The sequence below is a fragment of the Chlamydotis macqueenii genome, chromosome 11 (assembly GCF_036417535.1).
Source record: "Chlamydotis macqueenii isolate bChlMac1 chromosome 11, bChlMac1.mat, whole genome shotgun sequence".
In the NCBI taxonomy this organism is placed as follows: domain Eukaryota; kingdom Metazoa; phylum Chordata; class Aves; order Otidiformes; family Otididae; genus Chlamydotis; species Chlamydotis macqueenii.
Genome location: NC_141566.1, coordinates 13546465 through 13570699, shown reverse-complemented (window position 1 = coordinate 13570699; position 24235 = coordinate 13546465). Strand labels below are relative to the sequence as shown.

The following is a 24235-nucleotide window of genomic DNA, read 5'->3' as shown; positions in this document are numbered from 1 at the left end:
CAATGTTTAAATTATAAAGTGGAGGCCATTTATTTGTTTTCTTGCTATTTGTTTAACCATGGTTTTCATTACAGGTGGGTTTTATATGGAAATAGAGGGATTTTATTACATAGGAATAAATGCTTTCATTTATGGGCAATGCTCAAATCTGAAATGCTGATATCAAAATTCAGTGCAAATGTTCATGTGCAGAGAAGCTCACATTAGCAAGTTCAGGACTGGGGCTTGTGCGGACGGGGGGCTGGGAAGCATGGCCCCACCACAGCCTCTGCAGTCCCTGTTTCCCAGCTGACCACAGCCACGTGTGATCTCTCGGGGAGGGGCTGCCTTCCTGCGCCCAGCCCACACTGGGGATATGTAGAGTACTGCTGAAGCAGGAATAAATTGCACATGTTCCAGTACATCTAGGGACCCTAGAAAATGCTCAGTCTATCAGCAACTCTGTGAATGTGCGGAAGCTTCCCACAGCTGGCACAGGAGATGCTTTGCTGTTAGAATATAGGACAGCATTGGAGGAGTGGGTGAAAATGTCACAAAGTATAACACGTTATTGCTCATCTGCTCTTTGCAGCAGGGAGCCTCAGCTAACACGGCTCTGCCTTTACCCCTGCAAAGATCTCATTTGTCTCAGGGATGGTCTGTACAAGTTGCGTCTCCCTGCATTTTGTCAACAAGCTCTGGCATGGCATCACACCAGGGCCATACTCCCCAGGTGCCTCCCTCCAGCTGCTGGGAGACACTGATGGGTCATTATGATCTCTCCATCACAGCAGTATTCACCTTGCTCTCCTCTTTCACACAGATTACCCTTCTCTATCCTCCCAAAGGGAATTTTCCATTTCTGTGGGTATATTAAAAACAGCCCAAATCCTGCTGTGGACTATGTGATGCTCCACTAGAAAGCTCTCATGCCAACCATGTGCTGCATCAGAGCCACGAGTAGCCACATGGCCAGGGATGAACTTCATTTACAGTATAAGAGCCAACGTTAAAGTACACCCCTTTCTATTCAAATATTAAACACTGACCACAGTCTCATCTCCATCCACACCTTCCCTCTGCTCCTCACTCACCATCCCTTGCACAGTCACTCCAAACACAGTCACTCCATAACTGGCATGTTATTTGCCAGTTCTGTTAAATTGGCAAATAAGTGTCCTGTGTTGGCACACCAATGCAGAGAAGTCATGCAAGCTTCAGCAGCACAGGTTCAAAGGCAAAGCTTTCCTCAAGCTGGTACAGAATCATAGAATGGTTTGGGTTGGAAGGGACCTTTAAAGGCCATCTAGTCCAAACCCCTGCAAGGAGCAGGGACATCTCCAACCACATCTGGTTGCTCAGAGGCCTGTCCAACCTGGCCTTGAACGTTTCCAGGGATGGGGCATCCACCACCTCTCTGGGCAACCTGTGCCAGTGTTCCACCACCCTCATCATAAAAAAATGTCTTCCTTATATCTAGTCTAAATCTATCATCTTTTAGTTTAAAATCATTATGCATCTTGTGCTATCACAACAGGTCCTGGTAAAAAGTTTGTCCCCATCTACAGGCCAGTCAGCCTCACCTCTGTGCCTGGCAAGGTCATGGAGCAGATCCTCCTGGAAACCATGCTAAGGCACATGGAGAGCAAGGACGTGGTTGGTGACAGCCAACATGGCTTCACTAAGAGCATATCGCACGTGACCAATTTGATGGCCTTCTGTGACGGGGTCACAGCATTGGTGGACAAGGGACAAGCAATGGACATCATCTACCTGGACTTGTACAAGGCATTTTACACTGTCCCACACAACAACATTCTCTCTAAACTGGAGAGACATGGGTTTGACGGACAGGCCACTCAGTGGGTAAGGAATTGGCTGGATGGCCACACTCAGAGAGTGGTGGTTAACGGCTCCATGTCCAGGTGGAGACTGGTGATGAGTGGTGTCCCTCAGGGATCTGTATTGGGCCCAGCCTTGTTTAACATCTTTGGTAACATGGACAGTGGGATAGAGTGGGCACCCTCAGCAAGTTCACCGACGACACTAAGCTGTGTGGTGCCATTGACATGCTGGAAGGAAGGGATGCCATCCAGAGGGACCTTGACAGGCTGGAAAGGTGGACCTGTGCAAACCTGATGAAGTTCAACCAGGCCAAATGCAAGGTCCTGCACATGGGTCGGGGCAATGTCAGGCACAAATACAGGCTGTAAGGAGAATGGATTGAGAGCAGCCCTGAGGAGAAGGACTTGGGAGTGCTGGTGGATGAGAAGCTCAACATGAGCTGACAATATGTGCTTGCAGCCCAGAAAGCCAACCACATCCTGGACTGGCGTCACAAGAAGCATGGCCAGCACGTCGAGGGAGGTGATTCTGCCCCTCTGCTCTGCCCTGGTGAGACCCCACCTGCAGTACTGCATCTGGTTCTGGAGCCCCCAGTATAAGAAGGACATGGACCAGTTGGAGAGGGTCCAGAGGAGGCCACGAAAATGATCAGAGGGCTGGAACACCTCTCCTACGATGACAGGCTGAGAGAGTTGGGGTTGTTCAGCCTGGAGAAGAGAAGGCTCCAGGGAGACCTTACAGAGGCCTTCCAATACCTAAAGGGGACCTACAGGAAAGACAGGGAGAAACTCTTCAGCAGGGCCTGTTGCAATAGGATGAGGGGTAGTGGTTTAAAACAGAGGGAGGTAGATTCAGATTAAATATCAGGAAAAAATTTTTACCCTGAGGGTGGTGGAACACTGGCACAGGTTGCCCAGAGAGGTGGTGGATGCCCCATCCCTGGAAACGTTCAAGGCCAGGTTGGATGAGGCTCTGAGCAACCAGATGTGGTTGGAGATGTCCCTGCTCCTTGCAGGGGGGTTGGACTAGATGACCTTTGAAGGTCCCTTCCAACCCAAACCATTCTATGATTCTATGATTCTATGATCTTTGTTATAAGCACCCTTTAAGTATTGAAAGGTTACTGTAAGGTCTCCCTGGAGACTTCTCTTCTCCAGGCTGAACAGTCCCAACTCTGTCAGCCTGTTCCCACAGGAGAGGTGCTCCAGCCCTCTGATCATCTTCATGGCCTCCTCTGGACTTGCTCCAGTAGGTCCATGTCCTTCTTATGCTCCAGAGCTGGACGCAGTACTGCAGGTGGGGTCTCAGGAGAGTGGAGTAGAGGGGGAGAATCACCTCCCTCAACCAGCTGCTGGCCATTGATCACTACCCTGTTGAAGCGACCTTCCAATCAACTCCTCATCCATGTAACAGTCCATCTATCAAATCTGTATCTCTCCAATTTAGAGAGGAGAATGTTGTGGGGGACTGTGTCAAACGCCTTAAAGAATCCAGCTCTTCCCTTGTTCACTGAGGTAGTCATATCCAGAAATATCATGCATTTTTGGATGCTTTTTCATTTGCAAGATTATTGACTTGGAACGTGTTCCTGGACAGTTAGCACACCTTGCTGGGCTAAACCCATGCCTGGCACAGAGCCCCTTGCAGGGGTAAACCCCTCTGCTATGCAGGAAGCACTTCCCTGTACCAGGTCACAGAAGGAGCCCCACAGCCTCCAGAACCAGCAGCACCATTTGCCAGTGCTCAGCCAACTTGTTTGGTGCTTACAGTAACGGTGATGGCAAATCCCATCCTTCAGACACCAGGTACAGTCAATGCTGGCTGTTTACCCTTGGCCAGTCTGGATTTCCTGCAGAAATTAAATTGCACCACAGTTAATTAAGTCTGCCCACAGAGACCTGTCCTGCAGAATTAGCATGGTCTTCCCTTGGCTTTGGCTGCTGCTGTGCAGAAGACACAAAATCTGCACAGACAGCATTTGTGCCTCACAGTATCTCTTTCTTTTCCACTTTTGGGAGACTTCAGGAATTTAGTAATTCCTAAAGGCATGGTGAGCAGAGCCCCTACTGACCACAGCTCCCTTGCTCTGACCTTGCCATCGGCCGTGTGGGCTGCTGGCAGCACAGCCAGTTCTAAGGAATGTTGTTCTTTACAGCTCTTTGGCTTTTTCTCCGAGATGCTGTCAGTGATTATTTCTCACCTGACTTCCAAAAGCAAGAACACCTAGAAAACATTGCACAGAGATGACCAAATTTTCAGCAGTCATCACTGTGTAAACACTTGCCACAAGACATGTCCAGTGTTTACTGAGCGCTCATAGAAGGAAGCAACAGAACTCGTGGTAGACCACATTCATCCCTGTCCTTAGGGGGATTATCCCAGCCTGATAAGAGGTAAGAGAGAAGTAAACCTTTGCTTAGTACTAAAAATACACAAACCAGCACGTTTTAACAAGGGAAATCTGCCGTGGAGTGCAGAGTAAGACCAACCTTTGCTGTTGTACCAGTGAAGGTACAAACTAGGGCTGCACAACAAAACCACACACGCTGCATCTTCATGGTTATCATCAGATCTGTGATTAGATTTGTGCAAAGTATTCAGTGGACTATACATTTTTGCTTGCATTCTGTTTGTGCTGTTTCACCATTTTGTTTGTGCATTCAGCACCATCCTCACTTCCCTCAGCTTCATGTACTTTGGGAGGTAGTGGAAAAAAAAATCTCCAGTTCTTCTCTTGCCTTTGCATTTCTCTCTGCTATCTATTTGCAATAGAAAAAGGCAGAAGTAAAAACCAAGCAAACAAAATCCACCTCAGCAATTTGTTAAACTCCCTACAAAACCAGATATTTTTCCATTGAAAAGTATATATTGGAGAAAAGTTTACATGAAGGAAAGCCTTGTGTCCTTGGGATGCTTGCAGAAAATATTCCTTCCACTTTTACACTGCCACTTCATTAAATATTGAACAGGAGCACAACTAAATTGCTTCTTCTGTGCTACGAGGAAGCAGCAATAGAAATACTTAACAAGTTGTACACAGCACATTCAGGAATAACATGTGGCTACATTTTTCATCTACAAAAAAAATGAAACTTGCAAGGAACACAAGAAAAACTTCCATCAAAAAACACAGGCCCTGAAGATGCAGTCTGGGCTTGGAAAGACGTTTGATGCAGATCCTTGAGACTAAGGACAACATGCACTCACAAAGGTAGCAGCAAGCTCAACTGTTTAAAAAAAAAAAAATTAACATGAACAAATGTTAATGAATAAACTTATAAATTTAATAAATAAAAACAAATAATTGAATATGAAAGAGCAAAAAGACTTGCAAGAACAAAGAAATGTGCTAAAGCTTCCATCTCTGGCTCCTGTCAGAAAATTTTAGGAGTGTTTGACAAAACAGAAACTATTTTGAAAGCTTGCTTGACAGGGGCTTTCTTTTGAGAGTTTACCCTGCCTGCCCTGCGCTGGACCTTCACTGTGAGATCTCCGCTTTGCTTTGACCCAAAACTTTTCCTTGTGTTAGCCCATTTATTAAATACAGCCAGCACCAGAAGGAGATTTTTTCCCGTTCAGGAATTATCAGAATATCTGTTTTTCCGTCTTTAACTGGCTATCAGGAGGCAAAAGAGGCAAGGAAGGACAGATGCACGTGGTCACTTCCAAAGTCTAAGAATTCCGATCTTAATTATACCATACCTCCAGCCAGGGCTATAAATCACCAGACCACTGTTTCAGCAGGATGGATGTGACTCGACTTACGGTATATCGCTCCATCTCCAGTGAAAACATACACAATTCCCTGTGGGAAATTTTGTTTACATATTTTCTGATGAAAAGATTTTACCAGTGGAAAGTTCCTAGCTGGCTGCATGTGAGGCTTCATGCAATAGACACTGAGAGAGTTTGCTGTCACTCTCAGCGCTCTCTGCGCAGCGAGTGCTCCCAGGCAGTGCCATCGCATCCCATGCCCCGACCTCTGCAGCAGGCAGGACTCCTGCATGTCTCCTCGCAGGTGCACAAGCCCTTCTCCAGCTCCCTGCCAACTTCCTCCCTTTCATTTTGCCCTATTTTCATCTCCTACATATAGAAAAATTAAATCCCTATCACTCAACAAGACCTCATATAAACTTTTGTCTCTGAAGCCCACGTAATGGTATAGAAGAAGTTGCTGCTTCACATAAATGTGTTACTCCTTTGCTTTTAACAGTGTTCCCTGCTGTGCTCCCAGCAGCACCAACCCCTCAACACGCTTTGAAGGACCAGCACTGAAGAGCATATTTGCATCTGGCCATTGAAGATGAGGAAAGACAGCCCAGAAGCACCAGCTCAGGAGGGGGACAAGGAAGATTTCTGACCAGAGAAGGGGGGCTAAGAGGGAGGCAGTATCGCGCTATGACCACTATTTTCAAACTAAGCAAGGAAAATAGATAAATAGATAATCTTCTAAGCGTGAAAAGCAAAAGTTTCTCCAAGAAGCTGCATCTCCACTCCTGGGTGCAGTACCGAGCACTCGCCCCTGGATGGCAATCCAGCTCCAGACTTGGCTCTGTCGCTCCAAAATTGGAGACCTGTTCACTCCCTGACACTGTCCTGAACATCTGGTCAGGACAAAGCTCTCCTGAGGTGGAAGCTTCTACTGCACCACCCATCTGTCCACAGGGGAGTCAGCTCATTGCCCTGCCATGGCAGAACCTTGCTGGGCCCAAATAATCTTGTTGATATGATTACACTTAATTACCTGAAAAACCCAGAGGTGAACGAAGGGGCTTGCTTTTGGGTTTCTTTTTTTCCTCCTTGCTTTAAAAAGAAAAGTGAGGACACAACCATGTGCACTGTTCAGAAGCACTGACAATATAGCTTTGGAACAGAGCTCCTTCACACCAGCACCTTTACTCCATATGATGGTTTAGAGCATGAGATGCAGAATGACGTATTTGTCAGTTGGGTTCCCACACTCCTCCAAACATTTGACTTGTGCAAGTTTTGAAGTAGGTTAAACAGCTGTGCCACCTTGTTTGCCCAAGATGATGCCCAAAGAGAAGGCCAAGCACCAACCTGTAATCTGGGTTAATCCACAAACTCATCCCCATTCCATCAGGAGACAAGCTGCAACATGCCTCCTGCACAGAACACACCTCCCTGTTTTCACCACTTGGGGGGGGGGGGGGGGGGGGGCGGGAAATTCCAGACAGGTCAGGAGCAGGACAACCCAGACCAGCTTTATGTCACTGCACATCCAGGGTCTCATCCATGGGTTGCACGAGTGAAGGAATTAGTGCATGGGACCACCACATCCCTCTGGCACCCACAGCCCTGTTCCAGCCTTGCTGAACATAGCGAGTAGGCAAATCCTCCGCAACAGCTGGTGACTGTTGGGCATTCACTCTCCTGCCACAGCACCCCAAGACCCAAATCATGCCAGACTTGGTCAGCTGCCACTGCACCCCCAGACCTGTGGTTTCTGGATGTAAGCCCAGATGGCACGTTCCTGACACAGGGAAGAAGTTTTCTTCTGCCTTCTGGGTTTTGCCCTAACAGGGCTCTTCCCCTACACCTGCAGACATCATCTTTGGACACACAGCAAGACTTCAAGAGCAAGGTTTTACAGGAGCTACCATAAAGGCAAAGCCTTGCTAAAACACAGGCTGAGAAAAACTGCACTGCCAGTGCCCATTTTAAAAAACAAGAGCTCCTCAAGCACACCCCAATTCTAGGGCACTTTACAGATCAATGGATCTGATACAAAAAGAAAAAGATTAACCAAAGTAAAGCTAAAAGGAACTGAGGACAGGCTGCCATGCTGGGTCAGTGTAAATAAGGAGAGAAGCGTGTATTTAAATGTTTTTATTTCAACTAATGCTTTGCCACCATATTACATTACTTTTAATAGCTTGGAATAGCAATATGATCTCAAAATATAGCAAACAGCTTGCCAAAGCAAGATAATATTAAATCCTATGGATACAGCATCTTCCTTCTTTGGCGACAACACTTCCTTTTATCTGTAAAAATAGTTTTATGTTCCAGCACATTTGCTGTTCAGTTTATTGAATCCTGTTGTTTATAACATTTGCTTCTTCCCTGCACAGATCCTCCCCACAATGTAGTATGGTTTTATATCCAACAGCATTTTAAATAAAAAAGTTATAGTTTTCATGCAAATTTTTGTAAAAATTATTTTCTAGATGCACAGAACTGAACCAAGATGCATACAAAAATGCATTCACTTTCACTCTGAGGTGTAACCCTGGCATCAGCAACATGGTATCATATGTTACTGCGAGCAGGCCAAGGATGGTGGTATTCTCATATATAGTATAACTATAAAAAAAAACCAAAACAAAATAAAAAAAATCATCTTTTCATAAGCAGCAAGAGAAAAAACTGCCATGCTTTATTTGTAAAGTAACCAAAATAGTTAGATGTATAAAAAAGCACCATGTACAGAGAATACCAGAGGAAGATCCATCTTCCTAATTAGACATTTCTCATTTAGCATTGCAAGCTGGCCTGCAGGTCCCAACTTGTACTGTAGCTTTATTTGCAATGTTAAGGAAGTGGTCAAACCAACAATATGCTTGGACTGTATGACAGAAATTAAACTGGACTGCAGATAGAAATGAGATTTGTTTCCACTACAGCTCATACCAACCATCTTATAGCCCTCAGGGGTAAAACAAACACACACCAAGTATCTGAGAAATAATGGGATGAAAACAGCTCCAGAGCAGTATTGCAAGATGCAGGTCTGTTATGAATGCATTTCTGTGAGCTCTTGATAAGTTAAACTTTCCTTTGGGAAAAGAGCACGTCTGTTGGTTAAAACTCCTCTCCCTGAGAATTTTGATAAGAGTTTGTCTTGCAAAGCAAAACAAAGTCCTTTAAACTTCAACAGTTCCTAGGCCAACAGCATTTCAACGTGGTCAGAGCTGATCTGCTAACTCATGCACCCAGGGTGGCAGGTTGAGTTTTTGTTGCGTTTTGGTTTTTTTTTCTCTACATGGATCAACCTTTTTATACTCGCTTCATTCCTCTGCCCATCAAGCAGGCAAACACGGTCATGACCATCTTCGGTTTCACCTCCACAAGATCTTCTGGAAGAGCATAAACTCTGGCACCAATTCTTCTCGCCATGGACACAGCATACCTATTCACCACGGAAAGACGAGTGGGTCAGCACTGAGACTGCTACCAATAAATGACGAGTCAGTTCCTGCCCTATCCAACAAAATTTCACCTATTATCCTCTTTATTAAGATTCAAAATGTGCAACAATCCAATCACACCACATCTATTTGTTTTACATATTTTTTTTTTATCTTTTGCTGTATTCATTTTCCACAGCAGAGGAAAGTGTCTTTAATGTGCAAATTGACCTTTGAATGTCAAGTCCACTTTAACAACAATTTAAAAAAATTGTAAGTAATATTTGTTAGGGCTAATAGACAGCATGTATAATCAAGGATTAATTAGCTAACATTTACATTTCCCCTTCTGTTCGCTTTTTAGATATAATCAAGCTAGGCTATTATCTGCAAGAAACTCTGCTGTCATTCTGCCACTGCTGAACAGCTGCAGAACACACATTTCAAAGGCATGTTTTAACAGGAACACTTTAAACTTGACAATCTATGATGATTAAGCGAGACATGAGACATACAGGGGCTCAGTTTGAAAACCCTGAGCCACCAGCTAAGCACTTCATATGCCTGAACAAACAGGTGAGAAACAGAACATCATTGCTAAGAACCGCCTGGGCTACCCTGTGTTTCTCTCAACAAGCACGAGTCCAGCCAACTACTCCCTCCAGCGTTACGGGCAAGGACAGCAATTAGATTTCAAGAAGTGCTGCCTGTCTAAAAGGTACGGTGTTTAAAAGAGAGTGAAAACCACAGTAATAAACTGTGGTAAGAACACTTGCCGCTTAAGGGTAGCACATATAAAGTGCACTATTTCAATGGAAAACAGCTTTTGAGATAGAAAACTTACTTAGCATTATTTTGTTTGTCATCTTCTGACAAATGACCGGTCTTTACAAGGTCATAGTTGATACAACCAGGCTGTATAGCATCAATTAAATCCACAACTGCCAAGCTTGTGCTGATAGTCTTGTCCTAGAGAATACAGGGACAGAAAAGTAAAGATGAATGTCTACGCCTTAAAACAGACTTCTCACCTCAAAATTCAGCTGCTCTGCAACATGCAACAAAACAAGCTTTAAACCAGCCATTTCAAAGCAGCAGTGTTCATGATTATTCCCAGCTGGACGACAGGGAAAACCAAACTGCTGCTTCTCCTTTGGTAACAGTGCAAGATCATTACTCCAATCTACTGCAAGTGCTCTGAAAATACGAAGCAGTAACCAATGTGCAGGCAGCAGGTCTGCACCACTGACCAGACCCCAAGGGACAACGCTCACCTACAAACGCTTGCCAGCTCCAGCCCCTGTGCATCTCAGCTCCCACCTCTGCTCCAGAGCCCGACCACCCTCCCCTCCTCTGCCACCCCATCAGCTCTCTTGCCCCACCACAGGCAGTCTTAAAAAGCCTCCTCTCTGGTAGCTTGAAGCCAGCACTGACTGAATCCTGTCCTGTTCAAACGGCTTTCTAATGTGCCCCGGCTGTTCCTCCAGCCAAGGAAATACTTTTTGGGCACTCCTCTCCTTTTGGATGGAAGAAGGGAAACTCTACCTTGAAGTTCTGGATGGAGGTGGACTTGCCAGCTTCTTTCAAGGTCTGGTTTACCCAGCTGACTATAATGTCATCATTAGCTTTCTGACCATCACCCAAGTCCTCGAGGACGTTCAGCGTGTACCTGAGAACCAGCAGAGAGAACAAGATCAGGCACAGAGCCTGGACAAAGCCCTGGTGAGCGTGCAGCCAGGGCGCAGCGTGAGCCCATGGCAGCCTGGAAAGTCTTCACATAGTCTCAGCTCTGGTTTTTTCGTTTGTTTTGTGGTTTTTTTTCTAAACTCCTTTAGCAAAAAGGAAGAATCTTTTTACCTTTTCCGAAGTGTGATTTCTGTTAAAGCATTTAGTCTTTCTAGCCTTTCAGGGCCTTAAATGAGATCACAAAATTGTCTGGGCCCAGGACACTTGTTAAGCTGTTTCACCATTGACCATTTGCTCCATGGGGTTAACACATTACTTAAAAGGTGTGGATCAACTCACAAGTTAGCATTCTGACCGTTCTGACCTCTAATGCCAAATAACAACTACCATGCAGTTATTTTGCAGATATATATTATACATTTCCATCATCTTAGAATTCTTCAGAAATAGATAAGAAAAAGGACAATCAATTTTATCTGTTATGAAGTTTCTCCTTCCTCCTATTCCAATGCAGAAGAGGGTTATAAAGCAGCCCTGGAATGTTTCTCTCTCAATTTCCAATTAAAAATTAGAACATAAAAGTTGTTAAAAATTAGAACATAAATGTTCCTGCTTATGGTTTCTGTATGTGGACCAGAACTGAGCAAGCAAGAGAAGGATGTTCCTGGTCAGCAAGATGTTCACAGATCCACCAGTGGGTTCTCTGGAGGTCTCTGTTCCAGTCTCCCATGTGTAGCAGATCAGCTCTGCCAGTTTTGTCCAGCTGTGTCTCAGAAACACCCCAAGGACAGAGGTTTTACAATCTTTCTAGATGACCTGTTCCAGTGCTGCAGTGCTCTCATGGCAAAAAACTTCCCAAACTCTGTACTGCATTCACAAGTTTTACATGTTCAAAATATGTAAAAAAGACATGTCCTACCTTCTCATCAACTGCCAGACTAAGGCTAGTGTCAGCGTTGGGTTTCCATCATTCAGATCCTGTCCTCCGATGCCAACCAGGGAGAATTTAGCTGGATGCTTTCCCAAGTCTACAGCATAGTTACAATTTTCTAGCTACACAGCAAAAGAGTTTAAACAGAAAATCACTCAAATACACTCACTTGACTGGAAGCCTCAAATAGGAATTTTTAGTGTCCACAGCTTCTTTTAAAGTCTTCTGAAATGCTTACCTTTTTCATATTTGCTCCAAGCTTAGGATATGGAGGCTTGTTAACCTTATTCCAGTCAACAGGAACTTTGATCTTTTCATATAATTGTAGTATTACTAATGCATCTTGGAGATCGCTAAAGCAGAAAACATTGATTAAGCCTCATGTTTCAAGATTTAAATGCACTCTTTGTCACATCATGAATAATTACTATTCTCTACAGGTTGTTGCAATTTCAATAATTTTAAAAAGAAAATTTTGTAGTTTTCAGGGCAGAAGAAATGCTCCATGCTTAACATCAGCTGCTGAGCTAAAGCAGGTTTTAGCACGGTTTAGCAGGTTTCAGCAACAGATCTAGGGAAGAATTTCTGCTACATAAAATCCAAAGCTAGCCACCTCCCTCCACTGACTACAGGAACCCAGAGGTCTTGCCTCCTAACTATGATGTCTTGGTTAAGCCCTAAAATTAGGTGACAGGGATTTTAGTTCCAATTGCTCTAATGCAGTTGCTCAAGCAGATCTAAATGTACTGGGATCTGAGGGTACCGATTAATACAAGATAGAGGAAAATAAGCAAACTGTCTTCAGCCCTTAAAGCAAATTGCCGGTGTGCCAAATGCTGGTTCAGAAATCCCTAAGCTATGGACTGCAGGGAGGGTACAGACAGCATCTCCCACTCCCTGCCACCACCCTTTCTTAAGCTCTTCGCTCAGCACTGTGGGCAACAGGGTGCTGGTGCGGGCACGTCTCTAGTCTGATCAAGTTGGGTCTCTCCCAAGAGCCTAATGCTTACCCGTAGAGGTGATTTACATGGGGATTCACACCAAGGGAGTTCATCCAGTTGCGGAACGTCCGTTCCTCACGCGTCTCTCCTAGATGAGAGAAAACAGATTCATGCAACTTCTGCAAGCTCAAAGCTGTGCAGGGTTTTCCACCTTGCAAGGTGGGGAGCTTCAAGCAGCATACCTCACCGATTAGGTTTTCAGGGAGAAAAAGGTAGTTTTTCTATGATAACTTTTTCAAAGGAAGAGGTTTGCCCCAATACCTAGTTTTGGATATCAGTTTGATATTCTCATCTGCCTCAAATGAGTAAACAATCACTGCAGCACTGAAACCCCAAATCATAGGTGTTACTTCAATGGAGATACCTCCACTGGGCATGGCCTCTTGTGACAAAAGTGTTTACTTTCGATATTTCCCTCCTGCTAATTTGTGACTGATATGGCCATCACCTTCCAGTAGGGTCCAGTCGATGTCCTGGTTTTCAGGCTTGGTAAGTGCTGGGTACTTGTTGAACAGGTTGGCAACGAAGGCCAGGTTCAGTTTGGGATTGCCACTGACCACATCAGCTGGCGTGACAAACTGTCGGCAGCCAAGCCGATCCGCCTGCTGAAGCATGTACTCTGCTCTCCGCAAGTCGTCCTTTTCCTGCCGGGGACACAACGGAAAAGAGCTGTGATGGAAAAGATTGGGCTACAAGGCAGATGGGAAGCTCTTGACTGCTACCTACGACAATGTCATAACTCCATCCGCCTTCGTTAGCCATCAGTTACTAATCAAGGGAAGAAGCACGCACACTAATTCCTGCTGTTGTGGATGTAATTGTCCCCGTTTGTCTTGGTATTTTTCCTAGCATGGTGCTTTCCAAGTTTATATGCTTTCCAACTTCCATGCTTTTTGAACTTGTTGGTTCAAAAGCAGAAGTCAGCATGCTCCCAAATGGAGCAAAACCACAAGAGATTTCTAAATCCTGTATGTTAATTGATGGGTAGTGCTCAGGCTTGCAACAACCATTCATTTAACACATACCCAAGGTGGCACATGCCCACTGACACTTTTCACGCTCTAGAAATTAATATACCAGGCAACCTAGATGTCATGGGGCAATTATAGGGTACAGGTAGTTCATGACTGTACAGCATGAGGACATGATAACCTGAATACTTACATTGAAACCTGACATGTTAATATCAATCTGAGGCTCTCCTTCTTTCTGCCCTTTAGGTGCAATTTGATTGAGGAGGTGGAAATAAGCTCTGGAATCCTGAAATGTATGAAAAAAAAAATTCAGATCTCATGTACAGCAGTGAATACACCATAATAATGCATTTCAGGCTCATCTTTAACAAGTCACAGTGCATAACTGGCTTAGGTACCTTTACTGAATTACCAAAATCGGCAAGCTTAAAAGAGGGTATGACAGCAGAAATCCAGGCAAGCAGAAAAGGAAACAGAAAGGGAAAAGGTTAGAAATATTTAAGATTAAAATTATGGGTTTTAACTGTTTGAAAGCTGCCCTTGCTGCAAGCTCAGGTGTCATACCTCCCTTTCCAATGGCTAGAGGAGGTAGTGACCCCCTGCTGCTCGTTCTCATGGCCCCCACAGCCACATGCCCCAAGGTGGCCCTAAACAAGGCAGCCATTCCTACTGCTACAGCAACAATGAAAACGGCTCAGCTAAGACAAACCCAGGAAAAAAGATGATTATAAGAAATCTAACTGTTTTCTCTTGTGCGTGCCCATTAGCTAGAATAGCTTCAAGGAAAGAGGCCAGGGATGGTCACAAACCGGGAGGAGCAAATAGCTGCAGTAATTATTTATCAACTACAAGGACCAGATGATCCTTGAGTTCCCTTCCAACTTGGTATTCTAAGTCCTTTCAGTCCTCAGCATATACTGGCAGCCTATGGGTTGCACCAGACAAGCCAACAGCTATTAGCAAAGCTGTAAGTAATTTTGAAGTTGGAAATAAGAGTGATCGTGTGTGTGTGTGCACGCATGCACATCAATTGTCTTTTTTTTTCCTAACTCAACAGTCCTTAACCTGGAATCCACTTCAGTCCTCTTTCCCCTCTTGGAAACTGCTGGCCATGTCAATAAGATTCAGAAACCTGCTGAGACCAATGTCCAAAAATCCCAGTGACCAGGAGTCACCACCCTCCATTTCTCACTAGTGCTGAGTGAAGAGAGCCACCCCCTCACATCTGCAAAACAGCTGTAAGACTCCCCACTCTCATTTCTACTCAGCCCAGTGTAGATAATAAGAGGTCTTGTTTCCTTTCCTCTCTCCAGCCCATGACATTTTGGATGAAATGCCATCACCTGCCAAGAGTGTGTGGAAGTTAGGCTCTCCAGGGATTCAGTAAAGCATTTCACCCTGAGTGAGCTGCATGCCCTTGAAAAATTATTCCCATCAAAAAAGATGGATTAAGAACAATTGAAAACACATGATTAATACCAGTTTCCTACTTAATTAGAACATGCAACAGCTTTTCAGCAGGATCCCACTAGCACTGGATTAAACATTCAGACAACTCAACACTGGGCTCAATCTCAATAGCAAAAGAGAACAGCACTGCAGTACCTTAAATACACCATCCATAAAACCCGTTAAGCCCGCTCAGCATATTAAGATTAAGGAAAGTCCTGTCTGTGGATGAAGGGCTTCATTTGCACATGCAAACACAGCCTGGCCAGCTCCCAACCTTTTCCCAGACACATGAGGGCCAGGAGAGCTCTTGGTACCTTGATATCGGAGCTGAAGTTATTAATTTTGTGCCAGCCTGCGTTTTCCAAGTGGAAGTTGGCCCATCTTAGAAGCAGCTCTTCTGGGGATAGTTTCATAAGGTCCTCCAGGTTTTCCCCATCACGAAGTAAGGCAGCCAGTGCTAGAAGAAAAATGTTTGTGAGAGGAAGGCAGGAGTTTTCAGGAGGCAAACATGCATGCCAGAATGAGATCTGCAGCAATATTTCAGCGGCAGAGGCAGGGGACAATACGAACTCCTGATTAAGTCAATATAACCTGGGTATTATTGGAGTTTTCCTGAGTGGTTGTTACACAGAGAAGAGTATGAATGTTCTGGAACACTATGTAAGAAGTACTTTCCATTTTCTTGTATAACAAAATTATCTGGATTTTACATGCAGTCTTTTAAGCTGATGACAGTAAGCTAAATGTAAGTGTACTTTTATCTCAATGATAACTGCTTCCAAGCAGTTTCACATGCACTGTTAAAAAAAACCCAGAGAAGGCAATATAAGCACCCCTTCAGCTGGCCGGTGCTTCCCTTCCCATGAATTTTCCATCTAAGCCAAACAATGTCACCACTTCGCAACTGGGAAGTCTTAAAAAAAAAAAAAAAAAAAAAAAAAAAAACAAACAAAAAAACCAAACAAACAAAAAAAAAAAAAAACAGAAGACACCGAAGCCCCTCAATCTATCTGGGTGCTTTGATAGCCCATGCAGGAATAACAGAGCTCTTTGAACGATCTGAAAAGTTTAAATTTTGGATGCTGTCATGCAGGGCCAAAGGAGCACAAGGGTTGACCTGCAGCACTACTCTCCCACCTCCAAGAATGAAGCGAGAGCTCAGCTGCACCACTGACAGTAGCAAGGAGGATTTTAGAAGAACCAACTCATTGCAAACATATTCCCAAAGAGCTGAAGCCTTCCTCTTTTTTTTTTTTTCCCCCCTTGAGGAAGATGTGCAGTTGCCTATAATCTTAAAAGGCTGGACACAGCTTTTGCCACCTCCCGACACTGTTACATAGCAATGGCCAAAGCACACTGGGAGAGCCTGCCCAGCCCAAGGCATCACAAAGCAACATACTCACTTGTACTGCAAAGCTTGAGCCAAGACGCATCTTGACTCACAGAGTTCTATTCAGCCAGTTCTCCAAGGCTGACACACATCACCAGGATGGTACAACACACCCGCCTGAACCTGCTTCACAGCTGTAAACAGGCTGGAGAGCACTCACCCTGGCACATGCCCTGATGAACCTGAGGGCGAGGACCCTCCTTTCAGCAGGGAGGAGGGGAGGGAAGAGGCAAGCAACAGGGCTGGAGGTGACAGCATAAGCAATGCAGTGCTCATGCTTTAGAAGCAACCACTTATAGTTTCATTTACCTTCATTTCTGCTGAGCTCGATGTCGGCAAACAAGCCGATCTTAATTATCTGCCAGAGAAGCCCAAGGACCAGGTGGGGTTTCCCTTCCCTCAAGTCCTCTGCGCCAATATTGACAACATGACACCCAATGGCGGATGCAGAATTCAACGCCAGGTTCAGGTTCTCCTGCGAACAGCACAGCCGAGTGAGACACAGCCTGGGGAGATGCTGCTTTGCCTTTCATCCAGCACCAGTAGAGCGGAGATTTCCCCCTTGTTTTTGCTCCAACAGCAGCAGCTCGGAGGAAATGCTCCCGGCTGAAGCTTTAACAGAGCCGTGGTGGCAGCAGGTTGAATCAATAAGAACTGAACTAGGCACCAGGGTTTAATTTCAGCCTCTGGTATATAGTTTCAGCCTCTGAGTTAGTTGCATCTAATGGCATCAACAAGAATAAGGCTAAAGAAGTGTTAAGTTATACACACACACAGGCATCCTTGCAACAACAACCTGTTGTACTACAGAATGGTTCATAGATAGCCAATGCCAATAACCATACTGTTTTAAAAACACAGCACTGTGTATAACCACCACAGCAGTGTCAGGTGCATACAGTGTTTCAGCCATTTTACCCATTTTGTCATTAAGTTAGCATTTCTGTCTTTTCCAACTGTACCCACAGTACTGTCAATTATGCACAGTACAAAATTGCCTTTAATAATTAAATGCAAGTTATAAAACTCTCTCCTTCCTAGATTTCCACAATAATCCCTCCAGCCACCATGCTAAGTTTTCATTAATTGTATATGAATAAAAATTTCAGCAAAAATTCAGAAATGTAGTATACCTGAATTATGAATGGTGTGAGTTTCTTCTTGTTAATTGCTCTTTCATCAATCGTGTCCGGAACAGAAAGATTGATCATTTTGCTGACAGGAGGAAAAACAATAATATTTGAACAACATTTAGTATTTAATCTCAACAAAATTCGAGGCACTGTTACAATACTCACCACAGTACATTTCCTTTTGCCTGTCTGGTTTTGTGTATTTTTTTTTTTAATCAAGGTTGTATAAATCAGAAGTTAATATTTACGTTATCAACAATGTATTTGTAACTAATAGCTAAGCCTGAAACCTTAAACATGTTACTAGCCACTAGTGATCTCAGCTGCTGGAGCAAAAAGAGCACATGAATTATTCACAGGACAGTCACTGAACTGGGGAAGAGTCATTGCTCAGTTGACATCCACTGCAGATTCTAGTAAGACAACAGGCTTCATTCTATGGTAAAGGTGTACTACTGCTGGTGAGAAAAAAAAACTGCCCCAAAAAAGCACAAACACTTTGAGAGCTCAGTGGGGAGTACATGAGTGCAATTAATTTTTAGTCAACAGAAAACACGGCAAATTTTTACTTTATATGATGAACTACTTCCCACTCAGTTCAGTCTTCACCTGAAGACCTGAATTAATTGGAACTGGGGAAATTAAAAAAAAAAAAAAAAAAAAAAAAGAAAGGCAATGGGCAGTCCACTAAACATCTTTTGTGTATTGATACGGTTACTGAAATTCCAGGCTGACCCAGTTCTCCACTATCTCAATTCACTTTATATGTAAAAACCAAACTAAATGCACAACACCAAAAGAAAACCCATACAGAGAAGGCAGCTGGTGTTTAGCAGCCCTGGATGCCTTCTGTTTTCAGCATGCAGCAAAACAAGTTACTTTACTAATTTAGTGAAGCTACTATCAAAAGTGACAAGAGGATTCCCAGAAAATACATTTTTGGGTTAATTCACAAGGTCACTAACTTTCCCACAGAGGTTATTGTCTGTCTAAACATCCAAGAAAATGAGGTATTTAACACACCTGCCCTCCCCCAAGCTATCTAGCATCAAGCTGAGTTTGCACCAGGACAACTTCTGTTCCCACAAGACACCTCCTCTCCTTCAGCAAACTCAGCCTCAAGCCCAAAAAAACCCACTAGACAAAAATACCAGCTTGTGAAGTTGTCAAAGCTGAAGCATCACTCAATGACAATGAAAGCCTGGGTGACTAAGCCCCTTTTTATATGTGCAAAACATTATGCATGCTGCATGCATAGTAGTCACAAAACCAGTCTAGAATAGGATGAAAATTCCCTTAACTACAGTTTCGGAAAGTTATTTTGGTGATTTTTTTTTTTTTTTTTTTTAAATTCAGGAGCCATCATGACTTACCACAGCACAATCCCATCTCCCACAGCTTTGAACAGGTCATCTGTATTTGGGTTCATCGGAATAACGTGCCTACAGTCAGGATCATTTTCCAGGGCTTTGTTTATCCAGTTCACAAAGGCATATTTTTCTTCCTCTAAAATAACCAATTGTAAATTTAATACAGGCTTCTTCATAACATTGCAAAGATTCTCCCAGAAGAACCACTGCACAATAGTCCAGGGAAATAAAAGTCCCACTATCATCACCACACTATTTTATTAGTCACAAAAATCTTAAAGAAATTTTACTTTCACTTCTAATTACCAGAATATTCCTGTTAATTACTCGTTACTCAACAACTTTGTTACAGTAAAGTATGACACAGGGACTTCATCAGCAAGCAGTTAACAAAACAAATAAGGACACATTTAATTGACATGCTGCTAGTCCTGCGTTTCCCTCTAATTTTGTCATGCTCTCACCTTGACAGGAGATCATTCAGCTGTTGAGAACAAAAGCACAGCACATACCAGGGCAGTAGAAATCTACTGGTTTTGGCACACGGCCTCCACTCACCCAAGAGAGGAGCCGAAAGGCAGAGCGGTACCTGAGTAGGAGTGCTGCGTGCCCTCGCTGGAGAGCTCCGAGGTCCCCCCGATCGCACAGATGCCTTCCTTCCTGTTAATGGCTTTTCTGAATGTCTTAGCGATATCGCTGCTTTTCACCTCTTGGAAAATCTACAATTTAAAGTGCTCTGTTAGACAAGGAAAACCTTGTCTTCATAAAGTGAAAGGACCACAGAAGCAGCTATTTCTTCTCAGCTTTAAAGCAAACTTTGTAGTAAAATCAGCAAATGTGAAGGGCCCAGCAAAGGTGTAGTGGTATTAAATTTAACATGGAGAGTGAGCAGAGAGTCATCCCACTCTCTCAAACACAAATTGCAAGTGCCTATTGAAACAGACGCATTAGGCATGAAGTACCTTGCATACATTTACCTTTTCAAGTAGATTTCAAGAGACCGAGAGAAAAACAACATGAAATCTTTTGCAGTCTGAGAGCAGGTACACATGCAGCACTTTCCGCAGGACCAAAGCTGAGAAAGCTGTTGTGCAGTTTTAACCTTTCTGTGTAAGCCAGATGCTCGTGTGACTGTGACTTTTGTTCACACAGACGACTTTGTCCACAACCCAAGAAACAATCCTCTTTAAGTGTGTCACAGGCAAATCTGCAGTAATGTCAGTAATGTGTGACAAAGAGCGTTCCAGGTAAGGATTCTCCCTCCCCCAACAGCAGGCGTGGGCTAACTGACAAAACACCCTCATGTTTGAGGGCGAAAGAAATGCTTTAGCACAGAAAGATTGCACATACCATTTGCACAGGTTGTATGTTACTATTGGTGGCACTGAGATCCTACAAAACTGAGCAACTATGAGAGAAAAATATGTTCAATGGCTTGAAAGCCTACTGTAACTCCCTCAGAACTTAACCAAATTAGTTTCAACCACGCTGAAAACACAAATGAAATGTATGCAGGTTCTCTAAACACTACCCAGAAAAAGACACTGAAACAGCACTGTAAAGCAGAACAAAGTGCTTCTGTTAAAAAGAGCGGGGGGAGACTTGCCCACCTGGCTGCAGAAGTGGCACCACAGGGCCAGCCAGCTGGCTGTCACACCTGACCTTCCCCATCCCTCAAACACAGGGAAGGTGACACGTCAGGATGATGATGCACTGCAGTTAAACCATCTCCTGACGGCATGCCGAGGTTTTGCTCACCCCAGTGATCAGGTAGAGCTGAGTGAAGATTCAAGAGCCCAAAAGTTTTGAGGTTTCTGGTTGTTTGGTTTTGATACAGATTTATTTATTTTAGAATCATAGAATGGTTAGGGTTGGAAGGGACCTTCAAAGGTCAGCTAGTCCAACCCCCCTGCAAGGAGCAGGGACATCCCTGACTAGATCAGGTTGCTCAGAGCCTCATCCAAACTGGCCTTGAACATTTCCAGGGATGGGGCTTCCACCACCTCTCTGGGCAACCTGTGCCAGTGTTCTATAACTCGCATTGTAAAAAATTTTTTCCTAATTTCCAATCTAAATCTACCCCCCTCTATTTTAAAACCATTACCCCCTCATCCTATCACAACAGGCCCTACTGAACAGCCTCTCCCCATCTTTCCTGTAGGCCCCCTTGAGGTACTGGAAGACCGCTATCAGGTCTCCCCAGAGCCTTCTCTTCTCCAGGCTGAACAGCCCCAGCTCTCTCAGCCTGTCCTCATAAGAGAGGTGCTCCAGCCCTTTTATCATCTTCGTTGCTGGACTAATTACTGGTATTGCATACCTTCCGTGAAAACATACACTTTAATGGTGAGGTACCATTAAGTCAGCTGGCCACAACCCCAAGTTAGTTTATGTCATCCTTTGTACCATAAATCCCAGCAAAAGTGCTCAGAGTTAGAAAACAGCAACAGTCCCGTTTGTAAAAATCCTACGACTAACCATTGCTTCTACTATACAACTTAGTTGACAGTAAGACATTTCACGTTTACGCTATCATTGGTACTATTAAAATGTGTCAGAAGAGATTTATTTTTTCCTTTGTAGTGCAAAGTTAGAATTATGGACCAGCTCAAACCAACAGCTGAAACACGTGCCTAGCATGCAAGTGTTCACAAAGAGAAAACAAACTCCAACTTACTAGTTGACTCCGAACTCAAAAGTTCAGAGGATCTGAAAACAATTAAGGAACAGAAGCTGAAGATAAATTATCAAGAAAAATAGCTGATACGAAAATAGCTCCCTCAACATACCACACATACTTTTATTACTCTTTCAGCTTTCAGTCATCAGAGTATAAAAAGAATGAAGGGATGGACATTGAACCAGTATCTCAGAAAAAGTGTTGTGCTTTTGTAAAAATAAAATAAAAAAAAAATCTGACCTATTTCTACAGAAAAAGGCTGAAGGTTAGACCCATCCCCCAGCTTCTATCTCCTTACTCCTGTTCTTCCCTTTTAAGGTAACAAACGGATCTGAATTTTCCCAGATCAGCATGAAGGACTAAGCTCCAAGTGTGTCTTGAAATGCCCTCTCAAATCTTTAGCAAATACTTGTAGTCCCATTAAATTGAGAAAAGGAAGTTATACTGCTTCACTGGGAAAACAAGTATTCATCTATTTGCCTGGAAAAAACTGAATAGCTTCCAGTCAATACTGTAAGCTTTGAGAACTGGAAGTCTTTTTCCAGTTGTCACCTCATGTGGAAATGGGTCTTTCAGCCTCCAACAAAGTTTTCATATAGGAAAAGCATGTGGATTCTTTTTGTTTAAAAACAAATATATTTCCCCTTTGTCCAATCTAAATCTGGCTGGCAGCAACAGCACAAAAGACTAGTCATATGCAAAGACCTGTACAAATAATTGATTTTTACACAGTAAGTCCTCAAAAGTGATCAGTTTGTAGAAAGAAAATTAGGATTAGGGTAAGTGGCCAAGAAGCCAGGTTCAACTTCTTCCACACCCTTCCTTGTCTAAAAGCAGCAGCTGGAAATTCACTTACATAGACAAACTCTTCAAAACTAATCTTCCCATCTTTATTTTTGTCGCTGTCAATCATGAGCTTCTGGATGATCTCTCTCACTTTGTAGCCAGGGAGAGGCAGGTTGGCTTCCTTGAAGAGCTCGTGCAACTCATAGTCGCAGATGAACCCGTTGCTGTTGAGGTCTGAGGAAAAGAAGGGGCAGGAGAAGGCTTTAGAAACACGCCAGTACCCCAAGAGGCCCAGCCCCAGGCAGCAGGACAGACACACAGCCCCCATACTCAAAACCTGTGCACTGGGGACGTCTACAAGACATGGAAGCAAGGAGGAATCTCCAAGCGTGGCCCATCACAGCATACCTGTCATACCTGTTTTGGGGCCACATCACACAAAGCATTCATCTTTGCTGAAAACAAGATCAGTGCAGGACGCAGACACACAGCAGGATGCCCACACCAGAAGTACGAAGCCCAAGTAATACGCTATTCAATGGACAGCGCCAGGAATACACCAGGAATCAAAGGCACATGGTAAATAAACACAGCACACCCTCAGGGGGTCCCAGCACAAACCATTAGATTGCTCTGGCTTTGGGCAATGGCAGCTTTGGACAGAGCGGACCAGGATGGCTCTCGGCACACATGACCAAGTCTGGTGTAAAAGTTTCACAACAGAGAAGCCGCGTTTTCATAAGTGACATTCAGAGCGTTCTTTTTACATCTAACTGTAACTGGCTTTGCTTGTTAAAAATAGATGGTAATGAAACAAAGCACTTCTAACTTTCTGAACCAAAAACACTAAGTCAGCTCTGTATTTACATCTTTTTATCATGTTGATAATGATGTTATCCATTTACTGCTGACAGAAAATGGCAGTCAGATACTTTAATGCTGCCCAAGAATGCTCTGCAAGTACATTTGCTTTGACAGTCAACCACCAAGCCACAGCAGCACTGCATGCTTACTAAGGCCTTACTGCCTACTAGATCTGGGAAGAAAAAAGAATCTAGTATGAAACTGGAGCTTTCACATCAACAGATCCCAACCCCTCTGCAGACATCACCCCATCTGTTGACTGCATACGGCAAATCCAGCAGCCCCAGCCTTTCTTCAGGCAAGTGGGGTTTGTCTGCCACCACGGACAGGCACACGTTGGGTGCCTCCTTCCTCAGGCTAACCAGGATGAGCAGACAGCACGGTTCACAGCACAGCTGGCACCCAGGCTTCGTCAGAGTTGGGTCCATGAGCAGCCTGAGCACTTGAAGCCATTGGATGGCCCAGATTCACATCCCAAGACATGAGCATGACCCTCCAAGCATCTTAGAAGAGACAGGTATTCAAGGTATGTTGTGCTGTTACCAGCTCCACTGCTGCTGGCTATTTATGCTTAAAGGGAGATACTTCCAAGAATAAAATAAAACAATCAGGCTAGCTCTAAAGTCCATTTTATTTAGCAAATTTTGAAAGTCAATTTACTTTTTATGAGGCATCAGTGGTGGTTTTTAGGTTTTATTTCACAGCCATGTTCCAGCAAGCAGCATATCCTCACCACCAGTCCAACCTTCCTCATTTTCCAGATCCATATGGGATTTTAAAATTGTTTTCTTAAGTTAGAACGAAAGAGAAATTCAAATGTTTAGTGGCAAACATCCAAAGTAACACAGAGCAAACTTGTACTCCCTTCTACACCCCAGTCCCTAGGTCTCAAACCAAAGAAGAGCATCAATTGCAGCAGATTAATAAATACATTAAACTACTTAATGAAATGTCAATGTTTACAATAATGCTGATGAAATAAAGTGGTTTGGGCCA

The 24235-nt window shown here is 43.9% G+C and overlaps 1 protein-coding gene across 2 annotated transcripts in view; it reads right to left on the bottom strand.

Moving 5' to 3' along the window:
• Window positions 1-7664: 7664 nt before the first annotated feature.
• The window catches only part of PLS3 (plastin 3), a 53158-nt gene continuing 36587 nt past the window's right edge, over window positions 7665-24235 (bottom strand). For both annotated transcript variants that reach the window (XM_086756142.1, XM_086756143.1), the window contains exons 3-16: window positions 22446-22609; window positions 19502-19631; window positions 18916-19048; window positions 17543-17624; window positions 16719-16884; window positions 15334-15476; window positions 13758-13853; window positions 13042-13237; window positions 12603-12681; window positions 11831-11945; window positions 11581-11714; window positions 10521-10644; window positions 9820-9944; window positions 7665-8977 (exon numbers count right to left, since the gene is read on the bottom strand). In XM_086756142.1, coding sequence (XP_086612268.1) covers window positions 8845-8977; window positions 9820-9944; window positions 10521-10644; window positions 11581-11714; window positions 11831-11945; window positions 12603-12681; window positions 13042-13237; window positions 13758-13853; window positions 15334-15476; window positions 16719-16884; window positions 17543-17624; window positions 18916-19048; window positions 19502-19631; window positions 22446-22609 — 1820 coding nt within the window. In that variant the 3' untranslated portion in view covers window positions 7665-8844. The remainder of the gene's footprint in view (window positions 8978-9819; window positions 9945-10520; window positions 10645-11580; window positions 11715-11830; window positions 11946-12602; window positions 12682-13041; window positions 13238-13757; window positions 13854-15333; window positions 15477-16718; window positions 16885-17542; window positions 17625-18915; window positions 19049-19501; window positions 19632-22445; window positions 22610-24235) is intronic.